We start from the raw sequence: 26018 nt of genomic DNA on the forward strand, positions 1-26018 counted from the left end.
GTCTATTTTTCTTGGTGCAGTTTCATGCAGCGCAAACTCAACCCGAAGGTAGGAGAGCGCTTTACATGAGCACAAATTAAGTTACACAAGGACGCATTCATTTTTGGTAGGCATAGGGAGATTAAGTGACATGCCCAGGACCACAGGATTTTGAGCCGACGCCGAGACTCGAACCTGGTTCCCCAGTTCCAAAGTCGGACCTTCTCAGAAATTTGGAGTGGATCAGTCTCTGGTGTTTTCCTGGGTCAGAAAGATATTTTTCGCTCGAGTGCAGAGGGAGATTAATATCTTTGTGGCTTGCATTGAAAAAAACTGTAAACAGTAGATGGGTGGTTAAATGTTTTACTCGCATCTCTGTAAGTCTGAGCATTGACCCCGTTCCCATTACAGAGTCCTTAAGCAACAAGATTCGAATGCATGAGCCGGATTTGGTTCAGTCAGGCTGCCGCTTCACTAGGATCGCCACGAATTTCACGAGTAAAAATGTTGGTTGTTCTCAGTGTTAAGCATATTGTGTTTATACCGTTGCCCACTGGCCCAAGGAAATAAAGATAACAGTAGCCACTCCTAATTGTTGTAGCCAACAGCGTAAAGTAATCTGCAGCTTAAAAGCCATAGATGGGAACGTGAACTACAAGTCCCAGCAGGCTTGGTTCTAGAGCTTGAAAAATCCGTACTGGCTTGAAGTTCACATAAGAACATATAGCAAATCTAAATGGAACTCATTTGCATAGTCCGTGCAACTCATTTGCATAGTCCATGGTTATTTTGAAAATACAGAATGGATCAAAGACTCTGAAGGTTTAGCAGGGAGTACTACATTAATTTTTCTGACTTTTGGCATTCTCACTATTTCCTCTGGTGATCATTTTGGAGACAAATCCATTTTTGAGCAGGTGATGGATAATTTGAGCAACTGAGTATTATTATCCATTAGCAGCAACAAATTTTTTTTTTGTGTGGCTGCCAAATTAAAACGCAGTAGAAGACTACAGTAAATTTAAGATCCACTCCCTGTGTCATATGCCTAGTTTACAACCAGAACAGATTTATGGCATGGGCAAATGCCCAGGGCACCACCTTCCAGGAGGTGGAAGAGTCTCCTGAAGAAGTGATAATGGAGGGCGTAAAACTGATTTTTTTATAATGTAACAGCTGAGCTTGCCTGTCCTGTGCATTAACTCAGTGATGCAAAACCAGCCCCCCCCCCCCCCCCCAGCCGCAACATTTGGTGAGGGCGCACTAAAAGAGCACTTAAACTGTCTGCTTGGCATTTTGCCTGATAGGAGGAATACCCGAGGAGCGTGCAGCCTACAAAGCAGGTCAGCGGAGTGTTCCAACTGTGCAGCTCCGCCTTTCAACCATAAATCACTTTATATTACTCGTATTGGGCCGTTGCGGCTTTGGCTAAAACCAGCAGCTCTCACGGGGGACCCACACTAAATACACTCCCTTTTATGTGTTGTAGTATGGGTATGCCCATTCAGTTGTATGTGGTCAGTTTATTTGAAGTGTTAGTTTCATATGAGCGCTCCTAGGCAGTGCTTTAAGAGGGCCGTGTCCTGCCGGTGCTCAGCACGGCCAGTTCTTAAAAGTGGGTGCTGAGACGGACACCTTTCGGGCTCTCTATTTTTGCCTTCACCCTCAGGGTGAAATGAAAATCTTAACCCTGCAGCAGTACTACCACTTCTCAAAGCCTTTGATGTAACCTCAAAGAGACTGGTTTTAGTTTTTTTACAGTCTCGTCATTTCAGAATGGAAGTATTTTCAATATTATATACAACAAAGTCACAGTTGTTGCTTATTTATTTTATGCAACTAACAACCATTGACAAAGCTAATAGTCCTGGCTTGTTGTAGGTATATTGTTACGCGTGTTATCATATATCTAGATGCAATAACAGAAACAGCAAAATACCAGTCGGGCAGCACACTATGCTAAACACAGATTTTTAGTTTATGTGTTTTAAGCCACGCCCTTAATTACACCGGCCACGACCCTTTGAAAGACCACTAGTTTTTTCATTCCACTTATAGCCCACGGTACCTAGGCTCTGGCGCATGGCAGAACGCTGTAGCACGAAGATACGAGTTCAAGAGGTTATGTGACCTTTTGACCAATAGCTGGATGAAGGGGAGGGTATGAGTCGATGACTGCTTTGATACATTATCATTTCACTAAGCAGCGGCGTGCAGCAGCTAGCTTCTGTGCACTCTTCTCTCTGAAAGGGAAAAGAAGGGGGGGCGTCGCAGCATGGTAGTTTACAATAGTGTGGGCAGCCGACCATTTCAAAGGCAGCACTAAAATGTGTACCTCTGCATCTCCACAGAACAGCCCTTTAGTATGCAGATTCCTTCTTATTAGCGCCAAGAAACTACATGGCTTTGACCACTACTCTTTACACCACTTCCCCAAAAACACAATAATTGTTCTTCCCCAGCACTGCTAGTTTGGTAGATGGGAAGTGTGAAGGGCGGGGCTGTAGTTTCTATTGCTCAGTTGCAGAAGTTTTTAGACAGCGCTTTTCCTTTTGTGTGTCAGACTATGGCTGCTTTCGGATATTTCTTTTTGACGTATTAAGTCACGCTTAAACTCCCCACTCCCTCTCAAAACATCTTAATAGTCATTACGAGTCCCAGTTTTTAGGTGTGGCTAGAGTAAGCTTCAGCTGTTTGCCAATAGGTCTGGCAAAACACTTATAAGGTCCCAAAGGCGAGACCTATTGGCTATGCCAGTGCTTGTTAATGCATGCGTGTGCTACATAAAAAGTACTGCCACTGTCAACATGCAGCAAGCATCTACTTGCAGTACAACTTTTAACAATTTCAACACTTTTAAAAATAAAAAATTACCATGGCAAATAATCTAAATGATACAGAATGGGTTCATTTTAGCAGGCAGCTTTACCTATAATAGGTAAAGGAACTCTTTTGTTATAATTCACAGGAATGTATGATTTTTATTGGTGCAAACAAATGGTACTGTTGGCTTTAAATTACTGTACCCTGAAGACATAGTTTAAATATGCAAAATTTGATTAAAACCTCTGACCTATTCCTGGCTCAGCTTGATCAGAAAGTCTTCTGTGCATTGTCGGAAGTTGTATCTTCTTTACTTTCATTCCCCCCACCCATCCTCCTAAAAAGATGGCCCCAAATAATAAGACAGAGGGGAGGGGAAGCAGGTAAATCAAATGTTGGTATGAAAGGAAAACTCAAAGTGTTTTTTTCCCCAGTTCTCAAGGCTTGTTGCAACTTTACAGGAACACCTCAGAAACCAAAGGCAAATGTTAAAAACCCCACAAACTGTAAGACACATTTGCAGACCTTCATATGGAGAACTAGTTAATGTCTTAAAATGTTCATAAATGTATCGTGTTTAGGTTTTCAAATGCCATGTTAAAGTTTGAATTCTGATGCACTGCCCTTTTATGGGTTACTGTAGATTTCTTTCGCGCTGACCCTCAATAACCTAATCATTAGACCATCTTTAATTCTAATGGGGTCAGAAATTACACCTACCGGCCTCATCGGATTTCCTGAATCCCTGAGAACCTCCATTTTGTTCCACTTCTGGACTAGCCGCAGCTAAAGCTTTTCAAAATCTCAGTGTGAAACACTGGGGGAGAACAGAGATTAATTAACTAGTCAAACCCGAGATTACCAATTGCATCGGTAATTCCTCTTTTCTCAGGGGAACTTCAGGATTTGACTGGTTTTCACCAGTAATTTCGCACCCCAGAATCACTGGGACCCTTAGTAATTTTGGGGCGTGGAGTTTTTCTGCCTGCACTTCAGTTGCCCGCTGGCACTGTAGCTGAGAATGTAATGGTGCAGTGGTCATCAATTACTAAGGCTTCCTGTTTTCCTGTTTTTACGGATTTTTACAGTTAACTACAGAAAGAAAACAATGTGTTTTCTGTCTGCATTTATTTTTAAAAGTGGATAAATACAGAAAATTGTGCTTCTTTTAAGTGACTCTCCGTGCTATCTGTCATGAATTGTAGCCCAACAGCTGAGCAGATGTACAGCATGGGAAATTAAAAAGCAGGATGAAATATTTTTTAAATAATGGCATATATCAACATACATTTGTGGTATAATGCTAATATTTTGTGGATGTATTGTCAGGTAATACTTGGCAGTTTAAATAGCTAAATCACAACAGAGTTCAAAGGATGAGTATGCACCTATCAGTTAAATAAATATGGAAATGTACAGTTTTACAACTTCATTTATACACAAAATAAATATAGATAAATACAGATAAAATGGCCCAAAATTAATTATGGATAAATACAGACGGAAATGTTTAAAAAAAATAATAAAAAAAACATTAAACCAGGAGCCCCAGTAATTTCCCAGCATTCTCCATCTTCCAAACTGCCCTGTAAGTGGCTTGCGTAACCTGTTTCCTAGGAATGCAACCTGTACCAAGCTGACTTTGGTAAGGGAGTTCAAAATATTGAATGCTCTGACCTGTGCTCTTACAGTGGGTCATGAATAGAAGAAACATTGCAGAACATATTCCTAAGCATTTAAAATTGACCTGCATAGGGATTTTAATAAAGGACCCCCTAAAAAGTATAATTTAGTCATCCACGACTGCATGCGTAAAATTACTCCTGTGTGTTACAAATGCAAAGATCGTGCACAGTATGCGAACAATAACGTTAACATTTATAAAATGATGCTTATGTACTGATTTGATCAGCATTAGGCAACGGGCCACTTCACTTCACAGTTAGCCAGCAGATACCTTGAAAAAGGGGTCTGTTTCAGGAAGATGAAAGTAAAGCCAAACATCCAATGATTTGGACTTGCCTCTTCACAGAGCTTAAATTGGTGTATTAGAATTTGTAGGTATTTCCCAGGTAATAATAGGTAATTTATTAATCTGCTACAATCTGTCTGATCTGCTACGATCTGTTGGAGTTGATTTTTATTAAAATGTCATTTTTTGCTCGATTTTGTTTTTCAAGCGAGGTTTTCTTTTGTTTAGGTCTACAGTGTGGACTGGAGCCTAACAAGAGGGGAGCAGCTGGTTGTTTCTGGCTCTTGGGATCACACAGCCAAAGTGGTAAGCTTATTAAATAAATATGTACTCATTCAGTGTAGTGTAATGTTACTGTGGAGGTCACCTCTTCTAATCTGATGAGTGCGCTTGGCATAGGCATTGTCACTGTGTGCGGTGATATGAAAAAGGCATAAGTGTTAACATCCCGATTTCTATTTTGGGTATGCTGAACACAATTTTGAGAAATAAAAACATTTTCCAACATCCTTTTCATAAACATCTTAGGAGCTGCACTGTCCAATTAATTAATTTTCACTCTCTAATAGATACTCCTGTGCCTACTTTCACTTCTAGTCCTGCACCCTGCTTCCCTGCCAGTCCCATTGTTGCAGGGATTCTGCTCAGGAACAGAACTACGCTTGGGTTCATACACCATCACCATGTAGGGACTTAGTCATCATACCACTTCATTATCTATGAGCCCAAGTCCGACTAGCTATAGTGCCTAACTTGCCCTCCTAACTTTTTCAGAGAAACAAGTGAATTGGCACCCCAGAACACAACAATCGATCCTCTCCGGGATCGCGGTAACAGAACACAACCTTTCGCTCTCTCACTCCTACTCATCCACAATATCATAAACAAGAGACACAAAGGAAGTTTAGAATATTTATTCAAACTATTGTGTCCTAAAATGCAGTGTTCGTGCCACAATTATGAAACAAATGCCTACTAAAAATACTCTTAGTGCTGTCAATAAACCATATATCATAAAAAGCCCTGTCATGGTATACTGAAGCTAGACTACTATATATAAAGGTCTCTGGATTAATGGCGGACCCTGTACGTTAGCATACACAGATGGACGTTCTATATCTTAGTTGATGTAACAATCTTGTCCCAGAACCTTTGCTCAAATGTGTGTTTAAACTCTTGTACTCAATTATATGACTAGACATGTGTGCTCATAAACAGCAGCTGCATTCTCATGTTGTGTCTTGGTGCTAGTGCCTGATCATAGAGATTAACAATGGGCATTGTTGTTTGACCTTGTGTATGATGTTCAGACTAAATCCCATGAAAAGAACAGAACACAAAAACATATGCAGGTTCTGTGTGAAAGTACAATATGGCACAATAGCAAGCATGTTTATATAGCAACATGTGCAAAAGAAAATGCGGCTTCCAATGTGCACAATTAGGCTAACATAGGGAAAACTACATTGGGCCATGCAGAAAACACATGACACCATCCAATAGACATCCTGCCACTTAGTTACTTTACAGGATCGTTTTTAATGTCTGATGCCCTTCGGTGTCCTTGAAAGCTATGCATAGGTAGTCAAAGGGCATGTAGGTGTATCCAGTACTTGACCATATACCCTTCCCCTGCGTGGGTGCATTCTATATTCAGTTCTTCTCTTAAATTTGATGTCTCCAATACCAAATTCCCATCCTTCGCACCTGATACTGCTTCCTTTTCTTTCAAACAGTTGCGCATTGTGGCACAAGTAGTTTATTTCAGCTGGCCAACACAGTGTATGGTTATCATGCCTTTATAACACCTGCCTGGTTTAGGTCTGCTCACACTATGCAACGGTCTGCATGAGATATGTGGAAAAAGACTCCATATGTATGCTGAGTTGTGTTGCAGTTGACCTACGCAAGTTTCTTTTACACATGCTTCAGAAACACCTAACCAGACCACATTGCTCCGTGTCCTACCACATCCATGAGATATTTGCTAAACAAATTATTATGCATTAGTATAGAGCCTCAGTGACCAGGAGCTGTACAAGGTTCTATGCAACCCATCATCATACCAACGCACCTTATTAATGCCCTTGCCCCCTTCATTGTGGAGGTTACCTATTCAGACATATTTTCTCACTGGGTGGTCGAGATGCCAGGTGCTTGATTTTCTTCAAGCCAGGGTGACCATGGAGTAAAACTCATTTCCTCATCTGGGTGCCAGGACTACAAGACTCACATGGACATGGGATGCACCCAGTGCCTAATTTGAGCCGGTGGTCTTCCGTTGCTCCGCACCAGCACTTATTGTCGGCACTCGCATTTATGAGAGCTGCCACTTGGCGGTGCTGTTTGTATAATTTAGAGATGAACATAACAGCAATTGTTTATTAATTCAGTATGAATTAAAACAACTCATACCTGCCGCCCAAGCTATTTTTATAGCTTTGAGGGCCTGGAATAGTCTGATTTGTCACACTTGTAGCAGTGTGCTGATTAGTAGTTCGGCAGGTGCAGTCATTGGCAACGCTGACAGTGGCAATGGGTGGAGCATACTGCAGTGGCCTCCTGAGTAGAGCCCTGGCACTTATTTTTTACAAATTAAGCATGGGATGCAACCTTCCTAACTGTTCACCCTCTGTGGTGGTTGAGTAGTTGTAAAGGAGAACATCCTTCAGCTCCACCAGCACTGTTCGCTATCGAGCAATTATATCATTTGCAAGCGTAGGAGAAGGTAGGCGCGGTTCCTAAGCCTCCGATACTGCTGTTGCGTCACCAGTAGCCATGGTCACTGCAAGGCGCATATTTTGCAATCACATGTTCCCTAATGTGTTCCATTCATACTGGCCTCTTGCTCAACCGCCTGGTCGATCACAACAGATCTTTAACACCTTTTTGGTGAATCTTCTTTAAATCTTGGAGGCTTCATAGCACATCGTCTCCAACCAATCTAGGGCCTGAAGCTTCCTGCTAGTCTTGCAGCATCCATCTTCTGTGGACACCAAATGGTGCTACAGTTTTATTTAGGGGTTCACTGTTATGATCAGTTAGGTACATGGTTGGCTCTTGTAACTCCAACAATGTTGACTTGGTCAGGCCTTGGGCTGAAAAGGCCAAACCCCTCTCCTTTGCGCTTTTATTCGCCAGCCCCTTGATTGCCCTGGGTAGTAACTTGGATGGCATGTCATGTCTGTTTCTGACCTTTCTGTTTCTGGCAGTTTTCTGCTGCTAAAGCAGCGATAATTTTAACGCCGTGCTTGATAATATGCCCCCAAATGCTTTTCACATCATAAACAGACAGGGCTACGAGGATAAAGTTGATAAAAGTAACTGCAGATATACTAGACAATTCCCCAAAGGCTGCTGTAGATTTGGAATCAGCCAGCGGCCGAACCACCCATGCCCAGATATCTAAATAACAAATGTGACATCATAATGGAGACCATATTTGTTCCTGACAAGCTTTCAACTCATGCAGTAAAGGTGGATGCAGCCTCTTTAAATGGGAATGTGCCATCCTTGGCCATGGATTAGGTGGCTAAGTACTTGCAGGGCAGTGGAGGCAAGCTTTATAAATCTTGGGTATTTCCCTGGACGTGAACGTTAATGCCATATTATTGAGCTAGAGGTTGCAAATGTGAAATACAGCCAGCCCTTTCAGAGCTCTCCTGACAAAGTACTTCCAGGATGAGTTCAAGCTCTTGCGTAAACTGGGCAAACATGCTCTGGAGTAGTTGCCTCTGATGTCGATTGAGACTGCCTCCAGCACCATATGTGTATGTTTCACCATCAGGAAACTAGCTTCATTGGTGTCTTTGGACCTGAAGCAAAGGGTTCAAGATAAGGTCAACAGCGCTTCACCACTCACTGACAGACCTGCTAACTCACACGGCGCCACCGTGAGTCACACGATTTCGGCATCCCTTCACACGGTGAGGAGCCTAAATCACATGGAAAAACGAGCTGAAAACCAATGTAAACAGTGGATTTTCAGCTCATTTTCAGAGGCTGTAAGCAGCCGATGTCCATTTAGTGGTGTGAAAACACCCCAGGACATCGGAGACTGCCGCAATGACCCTTTGTTTTTATTTTTCCGCCTCCTCCTCACATGGTGGCATCAATTCGTAAGTTGGCAGGTATTCACTGGGATCCCTTGACAGATGATGCCCTCCAGTAGTATGCAGCAGGAACGGTGCAATATTAATTGCTGGGTTCCATGCAGTCAGCAGTGGGCAGATCCACACTTCTCAAAACATCGAAGGCTTGTGGTCTTGTCAGTGTATTTCAGTTTATGTCCAGTAGATGGCGCTATGTCTTGCAGCATTTAATGCCGTCAGCAGCACTGGCCATTAAGCCACATCCTAATTTCTCAAATTATTGTGAAAATCATACATAAGTGATATGGGTGTGTATGCTCACGTTTTCTGATGAAATGGCTTTGTGAAGTAAAAGAAAACAACAGCAACAAATAGTGGATGGTACATCTGGGATTGTTCTGGATTACTTGCAAGGATTTGTTTTCAAACAGGATTTAGGAAAAAAATCCGGCACCTTTGCACGGGTGCACAAACAGGGCTAATAATTTTAAATATTATGTATACATATACCAAGACCCACCAGAATTTAACTCACAACCCCCCTAGGGGGGCCCAAACCACAGTTGGGGAACCAAGACTCTGTTGCTGAAACGTATACCTTTCGTCCTTCCGAAATTGATAAATTGAATGCTTTCGTGATGGGTAACAATAAACATCTGATATGCAGCTCCGAGATGCTTCTGTGCTTTAGAAATACACGGTAAGCCGCCAAGCTACAACTGCGGGGCATATTATCAAACACGGCGTTAAAATTATGGCCGCTTTAGTGGCAGAAAACTGCCGCTAAAGCGGCGATAATGGGCTTGATAATATGCCGCAGAGAATTCCAATAGAAGCCCATGTTGACACCAGAACATGGGCTTCTATGGGAATTCTCAAAGGCATATTATCAAGCCCATTATCGCCGCTTTAGCGGCAGTTTTTTGCCACTAAAGCGGCGATAATTTTAACGCTGTTTCTTGATAATATGCCCCCAAGTTCCCTGCAACTTACTCGGCGTAGCCAAGCACTGAATTTATCTGAGTTCTCGCAGGTGCACAGTTCATACTACTTCTACCATGTTCCTTATCAGGTTCAGTGCGCAGCAGGTGTTTCGAGGGTTGATTGGCTGACACAAGAACCCGGGGTCTTCGCAGAGGCGCAACTAGAGCCATATTTGGGAGGGGTGGGGGGAGGTAAGAAAAAAAATTCAGGGGGTGGGGTAATTCTTCCAACAATTGGCAGAGTGGAGATGCAGGGGCTCTAAGAAGGGGTGAAAAAACAACAAAGCCTCATTAACAAGCAAATGATCTTTTAAAGACCTGTGAAGTACTCGGGTGCGGCTGTGTGTGTGCCCAGGAGGCTGTCTCAGACCGAGCTGACACATGACGGGGGGGGGGGTGGGCTGAAGCCCTTCGAGCCCACCGGGCGTTGTGCGACTGTCTTCTGGTGTCTGCCATGGTTTCTTTCATTTTTAGGGGCTGGTTGCACGAGTCTAGATGCCTGGCGAACTGTGCACACAATTGACACTCTGGGGCATATTAACAAGGAGTTGTGATAAATATCGCAAAGCGCGCTTAGCGCTGTTATTTTTATCGCCGGCTATCGCTGGATTTAACTGCCGAAATAGCGTTGTATTATCAACGCTTATCAGAAAGGCGATAAGAAATCCAGCGATAGCGGGGTTTCCCATGGAACATCGCTGGTTTTCCAGCGATGTTCCATGGAAAACGGCGATAGGCTTGATAATAAGGCCCTGTGGCCTTAGCCGCACAATCCACCCCCCATGTTAGGTATGCCTTAGTCAGGAATTTAAAAGACGTTAATATTTAACAGACGTTAGATTCCTGTGTTAAGGCAGAGTTAGCGCGATTAAAATTATCGCTTCAACTCGTTGCTAATATCGCGAAGCTGCCTTTGCGATATTTACCCGTGTTGTTTAGATAGCCGCGCCTACTTTGCATCTCAGTAGCGATGCGATGGTAGGCGTGCTGGAAACGGGCGCTAAGTAAGGAAAACACGCGCTAGCGTGTCCTTGAAGATATTGCGATATAATTATCGCCACTTTTCACCCGAAAACGGACGCTAAAGCGGCGATAATTATATCGCCAGCCGTTGATAATATGCCCCTCTGTGTAGCTGTTCATATGACATAAGCAATGACAATAGTTCTGGGAGATAGTGTCATGCATTGTTGTGGAACAGAAACGTTTTTTAGGTCTCGTCTGAGCCAGCGCTTTAGCGCTGCTCTCGCGAGAGCTTTTGTAAAAGAGGGATCTGGAAGTGCAAACAGTGCTTTTCAGGCCTCCAAATACAGTGCATGTGCGCCGGGCGCGCGCACCATTTGGCAGCCTGAAAAGCACTGCGTGATCACTTTCGCGGTCGCTTTGATGTCCTCAGTGAACCGCGCGGCCACTGAGGACATCAAAGCATCCGCGAAAGTGCACACCATTTGCCACCCCTTCCTGCTTGTTAAGATATCAATAAAACTGTCAAATCACCGAGCTAAATAATAATTGGGGGTGGCGTCTTTATTTTTTGGTATTCAGCTGACATTTTTGGAAGCAAATAAATGCATTTCGTAAACTTCTGCGTAAGATTTGATTCTGTATCTGGGTGGGTGGACTGATGGATACAAATCTAGTCAGTGTCTCGCCTCCACGGTCCAGTTCTTACCCTCATGGCATCCGTCCTTGTTCATTGCAATAGCTCACAAAACGCTTCCCTCATTTCGAAAACAGAACATTTCTGTAATATGTAAATATAAAATCGCGAGCTCATTAGCACTCCTGCTCGATAGCATGCAGCGTTTTTTAAGTTCCTTTAGTTTGCCGCACCATATCAAAATACGTTTCAACTCTGTGCGTCGCTGACAATCGAAATCCCACCAGAGGGGATAGCAAATCTGTAGCTTATCACAATTATGGACACTACTCAGCACTATCACAACAGAAATTATATTCTTACTTGCAGGCGCGTGTACAATAGATTTCATCACTATAACAGCTTTCATTTGGAATTATCAGCGCTGTGTCTCGAGAACACTGTGCTCGCCGTGTATTTTAAAGATGAACTGGGGAAACGCAAAAACGTGCATGAAGAGCTGTTTACAATTAAAACAATCGATTTGGGAAAAAGGGGGTGGTGATGGACAGAGTTTCTGATTGATGCAGAATACTCTTACCAAGTCAAGAGATCATGGTTTTAATCCATCACCGTTTTTTTAGCTCACTGCACCATCCCAGCTCAGAACCTGGCTACATGCAAATTAGTCTGTACCTGTCCCAGTGCATGATGGGAACAGGGCAAACCAAACTACCAAGCCAATTCTTATACTGGGAAGGAAACAAGCTTCCGGGGACCGGTTTCTGGCATCACAGCCTTCGTCGGCCCGGCTTGCCTGAATCCTGATGGTGCAATGAGCAAGGGACTCACGTCTGAGCATACCCTCCCACACTGAGTGTGGATAAAATCGATTTGGGAAAAAGGGGGTGGTGATGGATAGAGTTTCTGATTGATGCAGAATACTCTTACCAAGTCAAGAGATCATGGTTTTAATCCATCACCGTTTTTTTAGCTCACTGCACCATCCCAGCTCAGAACCTGGCTACATGCAAATTAGTCTGTACCTGTCCCAGTGCATGATGGGAACAGGGCAAACCAAACTACCAAGCCAATTCTTATACTGGGAAGGAAACAAGCTTCCGGGGACCGGTTTCTGGCATCACAGCCTTCGTCGGCCCGGCTTGCCTGAATCCTGATGGTGCAATGAGCAAGGGACTCACGTCTGAGCATACCCTCCCACACTGAGTGTGGATAAAATCGATTTGGGAAAAAGGGGGTGGTGATGGACAGAGTTTCTGATTGATGCAGAATACTCTTACCAAGTCAAGAGATCATGGTTTCAATCCATCACCGTTTTTTTAGCTCACTGCACCATCCCAGCTCAGAACCTGGCTACATGCAAATTAGTCTGTACCTGTCCCAGTGCATGATGGGAACAGGGCAAACCAAACTACCAAGCCAATTCTTATACTGGGAGGGAAACAAGCTTCCGGGGACCGGTTTCTGGCATCACAGCCTTCGTCTGCCCGGCTTGCCTGAATCCTGATGGTGCAATGAGCAAGGGACTCACGTCTGAGCATACCCTCCCACACTGAGTGTGGATAAAATCGATTTGGGAAAAAGGGGGTGGTGATGGACAGAGTTTCTGATTGATGCAGAATACTCTTACCAAGTCAAGAGATCATGGTTTTAATCCATCACCGTTTTTTTAGCTCACTGCACCATCCCAGCTCAGAACCTGGCTACATGCAAATTAGTCTGTACCTGTCCCAGTGCATGATGGGAACAGGGCAAACCAAACTACCAAGCCAATTCTTATACTGGGAAGGAAACAAGCTTCCGGGGACCGGTTTCTGGCATCACAGCCTTCGTCGGCCCGGCTTGCCTGAATCCTGATGGTGAAATGAGCAAGGGACTCACGTCTGAGCATACCCTCCCACACTGAGTGTGGATAAAATCGATTTGGGAAAAAGGGGGTGGTGATGGACAGAGTTTCTGATTGATGCAGAATACTCTTACCAAGTCAAGAGATCATGGTTTTAATCCATCACCGTTTTTTAAGCTCACTGCACCATCCCAGCTCAGAACCTGGCTACATGCAAATTAGTCTGTACCTGTCCCAGTGCATGATGGGAACAGGGCAAACCAAACTACCAAGCCAATTCTTATACTGGGAAGGAAACAAGCTTCCGGGGACCGGTTTCTGGCATCACAGCCTTCGTCGGCCCGGCTTGCCTGAATCCTGATGGTGCAATGAGCAAGGGACTCACGTCTGAGCATACCCTCCCACACTGAGTGTGGATAAAATCGATTTGGGAAAAAGGGGGTGGTGATGGACAGAGTTTCTGATTGATGCAGAATACTCTTACCAAGTCAAGAGATCATGGTTTTAATCCATCACCGTTTTTTTAGCTCACTGCACCATCCCAGCTCAGAACCTGGCTACATGCAAATTAGTCTGTACCTGTCCCAGTGCATGATGGGAACAGGGCAAACCAAACTACCAAGCCAATTCTTATACTGGGAAGGAAACAAGCTTCCGGGGACCGGTTTCTGGCATCACAGCCTTCGTCGGCCCGGCTTGCCTGAATCCTGATGGTGCAATGAGCAAGGGACTCACGTCTGAGCATACCCTCCCACACTGAGTGTGGATAAAATCGATTTGGGAAAAAGGGGGTGGTGATGGACAGAGTTTCTGATTGATGCAGAATACTCTTACCAAGTCAAGAGATCATGGTTTTAATCCATCACCGTTTTTTTAGCTCACTGCACCATCCCAGCTCAGAACCTGGCTACATGCAAATTAGTCTGTACCTGTCCCAGTGCATGATGGGAACAGGGCAAACCAAACTACCAAGCCAATTCTTATACTGGGAAGGAAACAAGCTTCCGGGGACCGGTTTCTGGCATCACAGCCTTCGTCGGCCCGACTTGCCTGAATCCTGATGGTGCAATGAGCAAGGGACTCACGTCTGAGCATACCCTCCCACACTGAGTGTGGATAAAATCGATTTGGGAAAAAGGGGGTGGTGATGGACAGAGTTTCTGATTGATGCAGAATACTCTTACCAAGTCAAGAGATCATGGTTTTAATCCATCACCGTTTTTTTAGCTCACTGCACCATCCCAGCTCAGAACCTGGCTACATGCAAATTAGTCTGTACCTGTCCCAGTGCATGATGGGAACAGGGCAAACCAAACTACCAAGCCAATTCTTATACTGGGAAGGAAACAAGCTTCCGGGGACCGGTTTCTGGCATCACAGCCTTCGTCGGCCCGGCTTGCCTGAATCCTGATGGTGCAATGAGCAAGGGACTCACGTCTGAGCATACCCTCCCACACTGAGTGTGGATAAAATCGATTTGGGAAAAAGGGGGTGGTGATGGACAGAGTTTCTGATTGATGCAGAATACTCTTACCAAGTCAAGAGATCATGGTTTTAATCCATCACCGTTTTTTTAGCTCACTGCACCATCCCAGCTCAGAACCTGGCTACATGCAAATTAGTCTGTACCTGTCCCAGTGCATGATGGGAACAGGGCAAACCAAACTACCAAGCCAATTCTTATACTGGGAAGGAAACAAGCTTCCGGGGACCGGTTTCTGGCATCACAGCCTTCGTCGGCCCGGCTTGCCTGAATCCTGATGGTGCAATGAGCAAGGGACTCACGTCTGAGCATACCCTCCCACACTGAGTGTGGATAAAATCGATTTGGGAAAAAGGGGGTGGTGATGGACAGAGTTTCTGATTGATGCAGAATACTCTTACCAAGTCAAGAGATCATGGTTTTAATCCATCACCGTTTTTTTAGCTCACTGCACCATCCCAGCTCAGAACCTGGCTACATGCAAATTAGTCTGTACCTGTCCCAGTGCATGATGGGAACAGGGCAAACCAAACTACCAAGCCAATTCTTATACTGGGAAGGAAACAAGCTTCCGGGGACCGGTTTCTGGCATCACAGCCTTCGTCGGCCCGGCTTGCCTGAATCCTGATGGTGCAATGAGCAAGGGACTCACGTCTGAGCATACCCTCCCACACTGAGTGTGGATAAAATCGATTTGGGAAAAAGGGGGTGGTGATGGACAGAGTTTCTGATTGATGCAGAATACTCTTACCAAGTCAAGAGATCATGGTTTTAATCCATCACCGTTTTTTTAGCTCACTGCACCATCCCAGCTCAGAACCTGGCTACATGCAAATTAGTCTGTACCTGTCCCAGTGCATGATGGGAACAGGGCAAACCAAACTACCAAGCCAAGGGTCCATCACCACCCCCTTTTTCCCAAATTACAATTAAAACAATAACAGACACTCACAGCGCACCTCCGGACAGCGAGCGTAGCCAATCAAATGGATTACCTAATCATGGACACTAAATAGTGAGATCAGTTCTAAAGCAAAACAAATAATGTGACCACCAGTGACACTGTGTCACCGACATGCCTGTGCATTGAGGAGTGACATCACGTATCATTTGAACACCACGCCCTCTAATGGCATCAACGGAGGAGGCCCTGAATAACCACTGAGCCTCTCTGATGGCATCACATGAAATGAACTTAAACAACCTATGACCTTTTGACATAATAGGAAGTGGCACCACACCAGCTGAGCCAGCGCCGTCACTATGATGACATGGACCGCAGAATAAAAGTGAGGCAGGTGTTAATTCCATGCACAGAAAATGATCGCCCGAATTTTTGGTGATAAATAACCCCAAACAATGTCCATTATTAGCAAGGGTATCTGTGAGAAATAGTTATTCTCGACTCAAATCTTGCATGGTTCAATAACATTAATGTATCGATTGAAAATGACTGAAAAGAAATTTTAAAAACACCGCTGCGACCTTTTGTAACATTTTGCAACAGCAATGTTTTTGAGGGATGCCCGAGATAATATATTTTTTTTTTAATCAGCCGTAGTGAGGATTTTGCAATAACGAGGTGAAACTGATAGGCTGATATTGGGGTAATGGCTCCAGGTACAATACATTGAATCCTTTAGGGGAAACAGAACTTTGAAAGTAGAGCAGAGGTGATAAAGTGACCCGACTCTTCTGATGGTCCACACAGGGAAATCTAGAAGAATTGTTCACCCTTGCTTACTCTCATAAACAATTCACCCCCACCCTCATTTTTACATTATTTTATTTGATGCCAGTGGTGAATAGAGAACAGATTGGTGCACATTTCATCATGTATTCTATGTGCTTGGCAAGTTGTTCTTCGTTCCCATATTTTGACACAACACTCCATCATACTTTTGGGCATCTGTTAAACGAAACGACTTACTGTGCTCACTGGCACAGATGAAGTGACAACCCACGTCTACCCCACCAATTACATCTCAGGAGGTAACCTCACATGAGCTGGACGTCCAGGCTTATAATACCAGAAATTACACCACACAGCCTTTGACTATGGTCAAATCGAAGCTACTGCTTCAAATCTCTACAATAAACATACAAACAAGCATTTGCAATGCAATAGGTCTCGCAGTTATACGAGTTTGAGCTATTGGCATTGTAAATGACAGTGCCTTTTATTTATGTTTTAAAAAAAACAAACTTAAATAAAAAGCATTGTCATTTACAATGCCAATAGCTCAAACTCGTATAAATGCGAGACCTATTGCATTGCAAATGCTTGTTTCTATTTCTGTCGGAAGATCTAAGCAGGCCTCTAATTCTTTAGTAGCTTTCTTCAATTTTGCCATAGCTGCACAGTCCCTGTTCAAACATCGCATCCCGTTCCTTTCACACACTGCTTTAGTTATTTATTCCGCCCCTACATGTTTCTAATTACGCACGCTTTGAATGATACCAAAGCCCAAACTATCCGCTCAACCCTTTTGTTTCCCCTTTTCCTATTTGCCCATCTCCATCTGATTCTGAAATTAATCACGCAAAATATATTTTATGACTTTTGACTTCTCTTTTTTTCCAGTGGGATCCTGCAGTTGCACGTTCGTTGTGCACTTTTAAGGGCCACCAAGGCGTTATATACAGCACAATATGGTCCCCGCACATCCCAGGTTGCTTTGCATCCGCTTCAGGTACGAATTGCTGGATTGTAGAGAAGTGCACGCTTCTAAAATTGAAGTTCTAAGTGTATTTCAAATTGTTGTCAGTAGATGGCGCTGTGTCATAGGACGTTCGGTGCGTTTACCATTAATCGGAGAACATGCTGTAGAATGGATTTGTTTGCTTCCTTACATGGGGCTTCTGAACATTATTTAATCTTATGCGTATTTTACTGAAACGGAGTTGTAAACTCTAGCCTGCTACTAGTAAACCAAGGCTACTGCGCGTTGGCCAGGTGCAGTGTGTTAGGTAGGCACAGCCTTACTGTGTAAGTGTAAGTTCACTAACTATAACTCGCAAGTTACAGTGTTTTTTTTCGTTTTTTTAAACGTTAGTTTCTATTTTCTTTCTACACCTAACTATGGGGTATATTATCAACGGGTAGCGGTAAATATCGCAAATATCGCCCCCCCAATGTCCACCTCCACCACGGATTCTCTCACTAGCACCCTTTAACAGTGACCAAGTCTCCATAACCGCACTCTCTCAGATGCATTGAATTAGTTATATAGCGCCACTCATACCAGTGTAGGGTGTCCGAGCACTTTGCATCACACACACATTACACAGAGACAATCAATCATACGTGTGTAAATCAGTCTATAGGAAATGTTACATAAGCCAAAGGACTAAAAGTGTAGGAGTCACATGTCATCCATACTGGTAGGCAGAGTAGCTTAAGAGTGCTTGGTGTGGAGAAGCACAAACTCAGAGTCGAAAAAGAAACAGCATAGTTGGGAGTTTTCTTTAATAATAAGAATCGATTTCTAGCCAAATTAACCCTTTTTGCAACATTAATCAATGTTCTAATAATGTATACTTTACAGTGTGTATGCAGTTCTAGGATGAAAGTTAATAGCTCACTATTCTATATTAATACTTTATGTTATAAATTGCAAGTAACAAAAGGATGTCTCTTTTTCAAAGCAGTAACCTGCTGGTCTGTTTACATCATAGGCACTCTGTAATCTACTGGGTACACGTTCTTTGCAGCAGGCATATTAACCCTCTGCACTAATTTCACCTAAGTCAAAACCTCAACTATACAAAATGCTGATCTCTCTCCAGGAAGATAATTAATCACACCAGTTATCTTGACATTTTTGTGAGGCCTGGTAATTGCCGGCAGAAAGAAACGCTGCAGCAGGTGCTTCAAAAGCATAATAAACTTTCAAACAGGGCGCCCCCAGGAAGCCAACACCCGGTGCGGTGGCACCGGCCGCACCGCCCTAAAGCCGGCCCTGTCGCCGGCTATCGCATGTTTACATCACTGTGTTAGCGGCGTATAAACAACGCTCTGCTAACAGGCGATGTTCAAATCAGCGATAGACGGCGATAATACTCATTAGCGTGTGAAATCCGGCGATGATTTCACACGCTAATGAAAAGCTTGATAATAGGGGAGTGTGGACCTAACCAGACGATCCACCTCCCAGTCAAAACATGGCTAAGTCAACTTTCAAGCAGGCGTAAGAATCCAGCGATGACTGCAGTTTGCGCGGCCTTCTTAATCGCTTTGCGGTTCCTGAGCCGCGTTGTAAATACTGCGATGTCATGTTAGCGACATCTGTCATGTTGTTTCTTGGCAGGAACGCCTGCTTTGCATCTAATTAGCGATGTATATCGCTAATAATAATCCACATTTGTAGCGCGAACAATCACCCGTAAGGGTCTCTAGGCGCTGGGGGCCGTCGGGAAGATTAAGCAAGCTATTGCTCAGAGTCACATGGTGCTGGGCTAATCTGCCGCCAGCGCCAGGGATCTAACCGTGATCCCCAGATTCCGGAGTCAGTCGCCCTGGCCACAGCGTCACACCTCTTCCTAAGAGGTCCAAAGCGTCACGGAAACGGCAGCTAACATGCGCTAATGCATGTTAGCGCCGCCTTGATGATTGTGCGATAAAAAATTCACCGCTTTTTCGGCGCTATGTGCCGAAAAAGCGGCGTTATGTCCCTTGATAATATGCCCCTATATCTTTAACTTTATCCATTGTTTTTTTCAGTGAATTGCTGTTTTTCTAATAAGATAAGTGGAGATCTTATTACCAGAGCTCACTATAATGTCACTTTAACCTTTGCATTTTTTCCAGTAAATATATTCAGTGAATTTGGCCAATCCTCTGCCGCGCATAGCCTTTGGAAGTGCGAAGCGTAGGATTGGCCGGCAGCCAACCCCCAAATACCACCACGCGCAGCCTTTGCCCCCAACCCTCATTTTCTTTTTATTGTTCATGCAGGACTCTCGAGTGTCTCTTGTGGGAGGGACAACAGGCAGGTACAGCTGGGTTCTGTGGGACCATGTTGACCCCCCAATTATTTATTTTTGTACCCTTGGGGGATGCGTGGTCCCAGACCTGGGACCCCCATGCGAGTCAGGGTATCCTTCCTTGCCCCCTTCTGTATGTTTATAAAAATATTTTCAGGTCTCAGGGATCAAATCCCGGGTCCTGTAAAGGCGACCACAACATTTTTCTGCATGTCGCGACTGACAGTCACAGTGCTTGGGCCTGTGGTACTCTGCCAGCCCGACCAATCAGAATTTATTTTTTGTATTCTTTTCTATTGCCAGTCCCCGGCATCAGACATCTATTAATTTTTAAGCTTAATTTCCCTAAAACAACTGGACAGAATTACAGCATATCACAAAACTCACACTTTCTGAGTAAAAATCTAGATTTCTGCCAAATTTGGTGTGATTTCCATTTAGCCTTTTACTCTGTATTGTTGTCTAATTTTTTCCTATGTTAATTGCAAGGAGGAAAAAGTTTTGGGATCCCCCCTTTTCATGGCCCCCGCTGAGGTAGAGGAACTTTTTTTTCAGAAAGTTTTTTGAAGAATCCAATAAAAATCTTTTTTTTCTTCATGTGGAAAACTTTTTTTCACGAAAAGTCCTTTTAAACGGGAATTGTAATGCACTTTCCCACAATTTTCAGCCCTACACATACCAAGATCCCTTTAATGGAACATAAGTAATGTGCTCAAAATACGTTGTAAATAATGTAAAGACCCAGAACTTTTGGGGATAAATCTCAGTTGTATGGACCACTCATCAGGCCTTCCTGTGGGACCACCCATTAGGGGTCTTGACTGTAGAATAAAATGCATGCACAAATATAGACGAAGCAAAACATTTGAAAGCCTCCGTGCAAACCCACACACCATTTTCCCGTGGCACTGTATGAACAGCACTTTTCCAGAAAGCACACCCTGGTCCCACTTACTTATTTCATTTACAAAAGACTTTACTGAATGTGGCAGGCAGCATTCATTAAGCTGAACCTAAAAAAAGGCATTCTACTTCTCTGCCTTATTGATTGACTTTTCTCATTCCCTTGTGCCCAACACCTGTGTCTCTACCCTTTTCCGGTGGGCAGTCCTACTCTCTTTCTTCCACCTAGGACTCTTACATGTTTGTTGCACGAGTTCTGTTTATATGTGGCCATATTGACATGCCTACCTCGTCGTCTCTGTGACATCTTATCATTTGGAGAAAAAAACCAAATGTTTGAAAAGAGCGATTCTGTTTGCATCCCCCCGACACCACTCCCTTTCCCTGACTTTGAGTTCTTGTTTTCCAATGTGTGCATTTAAATCAGAAAGCATACTGCTTTGCCTAGAGCTGGTATCCTAGTCCCATTCCCTCCTGCTAGCAGGAGCTGTATGAAAATGCTGAAGTTAAACATATGATAAAAGTCACTGGAAGTACATTGTTTTTAGACCCACTAAAGATCTATCTATCTTTTACTTGGCTTGTATGGTTCCTCATCTGTATGTTTCAATGTTGGTCCATGCGCATAAGATTCGCGAACAAGCCTTCCGGCTTTTGTTCAAGTGCCAGCTGTCTGAAAGGTTTGGCAAGATCCCAGCAGTTTTAATTGCACTCACATCATTTCTGGTGCCATATCCAGGTATCTCAGCCTACTGCGGTGGATGTTTTGTCTAAGCCTTTTGTTTTAAGCAGAAGGTCTGTTTACTGTAATTTCTGCGTGTTATCCAGATTGAATCAACCTCAACAGCTTGTGCTGCTGCTGAAAGACTTGGTGTAGATTCTACACAAATCTATAATTATTTAAAGTTGGGGTGACTGTTTTTGCTATAGTTGCATTGTTTTAGATAAATAATGTGGCAGAAGGATATACATAGTGCTTAATTTGAGCCAGTGGTTTCCTGGGCTCAGCACCGGCACTTAGTCATCAACACCGACGCTTTTCATGAGCACCAGTTAAGGACACATTAATTTACATGGAAAGAAAGTGATTTGCCCAGAATCACAGGATGTTGAGCTGACACTGAGACTCGAACCTAGTTCCCCAGCTCAAAGTCGGGAGCTCTGGCCATTATGCCACACCCTCCCCCCACTTTCATGGTTAGTAGTTGGTTCCGTTGTAGGCGGCGCTAACAGGAGCAATGGGTGGGTGTAAGCTGCCTCCTGGCGAGAGCCCCCGCACTTATTTTTTTACAAATTAACCACTAGATATACACCTCTTCAGTGTGTCTACTTCGTAAGCGGTGGCCAGGATACAATGGGGTGGGTCCCTACCTGCGAGGCGGCTCAGCTGCTCACTGATTCAGTTAATCCTGCTGAAGAAGAATAAGATCATTCTGGCTTTAGAGTAGACTTGAGGTAAACAGCAGACTAATGGCCAAATCGAGTCTGTGTTAGATGCGGGATATCCTCCCCAAAAATGGTGGGTGTCCCATCCTTCTTACTGGTGTCAGCGGCGCTCTAAATAGGGTGGATGGAACATCTGCCACGTTGTTCTTCACTTTATGTTGTGATCTGATGTATTTTCTAATTGGTGATGTCACTAATGGTTGCCTAGCAGCTGTAACTTGGCTACAGAGGTTCTACTACGTGAGGCCAGTCTGTGGAGTCACGGAGACAGGACAGCTGTAGAACAGGAGGCAGTTGTTGGGGTTTGCTGATATTCTACTTAATTAAACCTCTTTCCATCATCCATCTGGTCCCATTTCTTCTTCAAAATTGCCGATGAGGATGGGATCCCGGCATTGGTGAAAGGAAGAAGAACAAGGACTCGTTTTAAAAAAAAATACGAATTTAATCTTGTTGGAAAAAGAATACAGCATAGTGGTCTTGAAGGAGGTCATTGGAGAACCCCAAGGCAAGAAAGCAGCTATTTGAGCAAGCGTCAACAGTTGTTTTATTACAGAGGTTTGTCTCAAGTGTTTGACGTGCCTTGAAACTGTCTCTGGACCCGTCATGAAATATAGGGAATATCGGAATTTCGGCGAGCCTCCACCGTACTTTTTGCCGAGGTTGTTCTGTTAAGGATTGGAGAGAGGGAGGAGGAAGGACCTTGAGCTAGCGCGGTATCTGCGCGAAGGGTGAAGTACAATTATATTGCAAATAATATATCATTGTCGATTTACGAACAGTGCAACCCTATTATGAGGAAATTGTAACCAGGAGAAGGCTTTTGTTGGCGTCTAAGGAGAGTTGTGCAGCTTCTTCGACATTGACACAACAGGTTTAATCTGAAAGATTACAAGACTTCGTATGTAAACACAGAGGCATTACCGTTGGATGTGAGTCGGTTGCCTGGACACGCGATCATTCCTGCTTTTCATCGTGCGACCATTCCTCTTCATCACCGAACGTTCCGCATCGCATAACGTGCATGCGTGTAGTGCGTGAATCAAGCGCGACCTTCCGTAAGGTCACGTGATGCGTGCCGCCATGATGGATGTTGCCTAGTAACCACAGCATCGGGACGGCGAAGCACACAAAGAAAAACGCTACGCTAGCGAGTAGGGAACATTAAAAGTGAGCCTCAGTGAATTAATCACTTTGACAGCACGGCGCATTGCACAAGAAACAAGCGCTACACTAGTGAATTTCTGATCAAGCAGTGAACAATAAAGGTGAGCTTTTCTGAACTCCTCATTTGTAGTCACCTTTGGGAACTATAACACAATTTAAATTGCTACTAGTCGAATTATTTAAATAATTAAAGTTTCGTCATTTTGTGTACCAGCAACATGGCCAACCAAACCATTACACCTCCTCCTACCTTTCTGCAAGAGCCCGGTGCACCTTGTATGGTGTGGGAGGATTGGAAAGAGTCCTTCATTACCTATTTAGAGGCCATAGGTGCTGAAATTTATGTAGCTAGCAGGAAGTTAGCTATTTTAAAACATCACCTTGGGGTCGAAGGGAGGAACGTTCTCAAAACACTTCCTAAACCTTTGTCTATTACAAGGGGAAATGCAAACTCCGACGATGAGGAAGATGAAGACGTTTATGAAGTAGCAATAGCTATGTTAGAGGAAAATTTTGGGAAGAAATTGAGCATTGTAGTAAAAAGACATAAGTTATTTCGCGTAAACAGGCACAGGGAGAAAAAATTGAGCAATATGTAGCTGCTCTGAGGAAATTAGCCATTTCTTGTAGATTTAAAGATTTACGGGACGAGATTATAAGGGATCAACTAATCAATGTTACCTGCAACAAAAAAGTTCAAGAGAAACTGTTGGACTTAACGGATCCTACCTTGGACAAGGCTATCGAGATCGCTAAACGCATTGAAAACACATCAAGATATGTCAAAGAATTGACAAATCCCAATGCCACACAATGTGAAAATAATGACGTAAAAGTTTGTGATGTAGTAGCAGAAAAGAAGAGTAACAAAAGTATAGACAACAAAAAGAAACAACCTTTTTACGCAAGCAAAGTATGTTATAGGTGTGGAAGCAATAGACATTCCGCTGATGCTGTTCACTGCCCAGCTGCAAAGACTAGATGCTACAAATGTAGAAAGATAGGCCATTTTTCTAGAGTGTGTAAGGCATCTAATGTTGTTCAACCTACAAAAGTGAATGCAATTAGAGATATTTCTGTAGAAAGTTCTGAAGAGAGTGAAGTAGAAATATATGTCATAGATGATGTTAATGACGTTGGTGCGAAAGGGAGTGACAGTTACATTCCGCCAAAGTGTAATCTCTCTATAGACAATACAATGATTCCAATATGGGCGGATTCATGTTCCCCTTTTACTTTGATTGACAAGCAAATTTGGGAAAAATTAGGTTCTAAAACAATTGCACCTACAGATGTTAACCCAGTAGGATATTGTGGTCAGAGATTACCGGTGTTAGGATATTTTTCTGCAAAAATTAAATTTCAAGATAGGGAAACGGAAGCTAAGATATATGTTGTGGAGAAAGGAAAATCGTTATTAGGATGGAGGGAGCAGAAAAAATTAGACATTATTTTGAATCCTAACCATCCAGCCCAAGTTTTGTTAACTGAATCTGCGGATTCTGAAGTGTGGAGATCCACATTTCCAAATTTATTCAAAAAAGAATTAGGATGTTTGAAGAGATTCAAACATCGCATCATAGTGAAAGAGGGGACTATCCCTAAGGTACATAAAGTAAGAAATGTTCCTTTGGCTCTTAGAGGTCCTCTTAAAGATGAATTGAACAGGCTATGCGTGGAAGGGGTTATTGAACCTATTGAAGCCTCGGATTGGTTAAGTCCCATTGTTATTGCACGCAACCCCAATGGCAGTATCCGCATGTGTGTGGACTTAAGAGATCTAAATCAGTGCATATGGATTGATCGTCACCCTTTACAGCACATAAATGAAATGCTATCATCAATAGAAGGTGGTAATATATTCTCCACATTAGATTAGTCAAGTGCCTACCACCAAATAATGCTTCATTCGGAATCAAAACATTTAACATCATTCATCACTCCTGAAGGAGCATTTCAATTTGTGCGCATGCCGTTTGGGTTAGCTTCGGCATCGGCAGTGTTTCAGAGAGTCATGCAAAATATACTAGGTGACGATCCCAATGTATTGGTATTTCAAGATGACATTTTGGTTTGGGCTGCTAACAATCATGAACACAATAAGGTCTTAGAGACGGTGTTAGGCAAATTAGAACAAGCGGACTAACTATAGGTTTACAGAAGTGCAAATTTCGTAAAACTGAAGTAGAATATCTGGGTCACACGTTGTCACCAGAGGGAGTCAAACCAAAATTTAAACTAGTGGAAGACCTAGAAAATGCCCCTATTCCGTGTAACAAAGATCAATTACGATCATTTATAGGCTTAGCAGAGTACTACTCAAGATTTATTCACAATTTTTCTACATGTGTCTCTCCTTTGCGTGAACTTATGAAGAAAAGAATAAATTTTGAGTGGTCTGAAAGGTGTCAGCAAGCTTTTGAGGATATCAAGAAAGCAGTTGCAAATGCTATTGCTTTAAAACCTTTCAACTCTAAAGACAGAAGCATAATAGTGACAGATGCTAGTGGCTACGCAATTGGTGCAGTTTTGATGCAAGTGCACGATAGCAAGGAACGAGTGATAGCCTTTGCCTCACGCACATTGAAAGGAGCTGAAAGCACTTATTCAGCAATTGAAAAAGAAGCGTTAGCGTGTTGGTGGGGGGTACAACACTTTCGGAACTTTATTTGGGGAACAAGTTTCGAATTGCATACAGATCATAAACCACTAATAGATTTGTTTTCCACTTCGGGTGCA

The 26018-nt window shown here is 43.4% G+C and overlaps 1 protein-coding gene across 1 annotated transcript in view; it reads left to right on the forward strand.

Moving 5' to 3' along the window:
- PEX7 (peroxisomal biogenesis factor 7) overlaps positions 1 to 26018 on the forward strand; it is a 1030600-nt gene that overhangs the window by 200079 nt on the left and 804503 nt on the right. Inside the window, exons 4-5 of the mRNA XM_085611529.1 lie at positions 5003 to 5080; positions 17362 to 17470. Coding sequence (XP_085467655.1) covers positions 5003 to 5080; positions 17362 to 17470 — 187 coding nt within the window. The remainder of the gene's footprint in view (positions 1 to 5002; positions 5081 to 17361; positions 17471 to 26018) is intronic.

The sequence above is a fragment of the Triturus cristatus genome, chromosome 6 (genome assembly GCF_964204655.1).
Source record: "Triturus cristatus chromosome 6, aTriCri1.1, whole genome shotgun sequence".
Taxonomy (NCBI): Eukaryota; Metazoa; Chordata; class Amphibia; order Caudata; family Salamandridae; genus Triturus; species Triturus cristatus.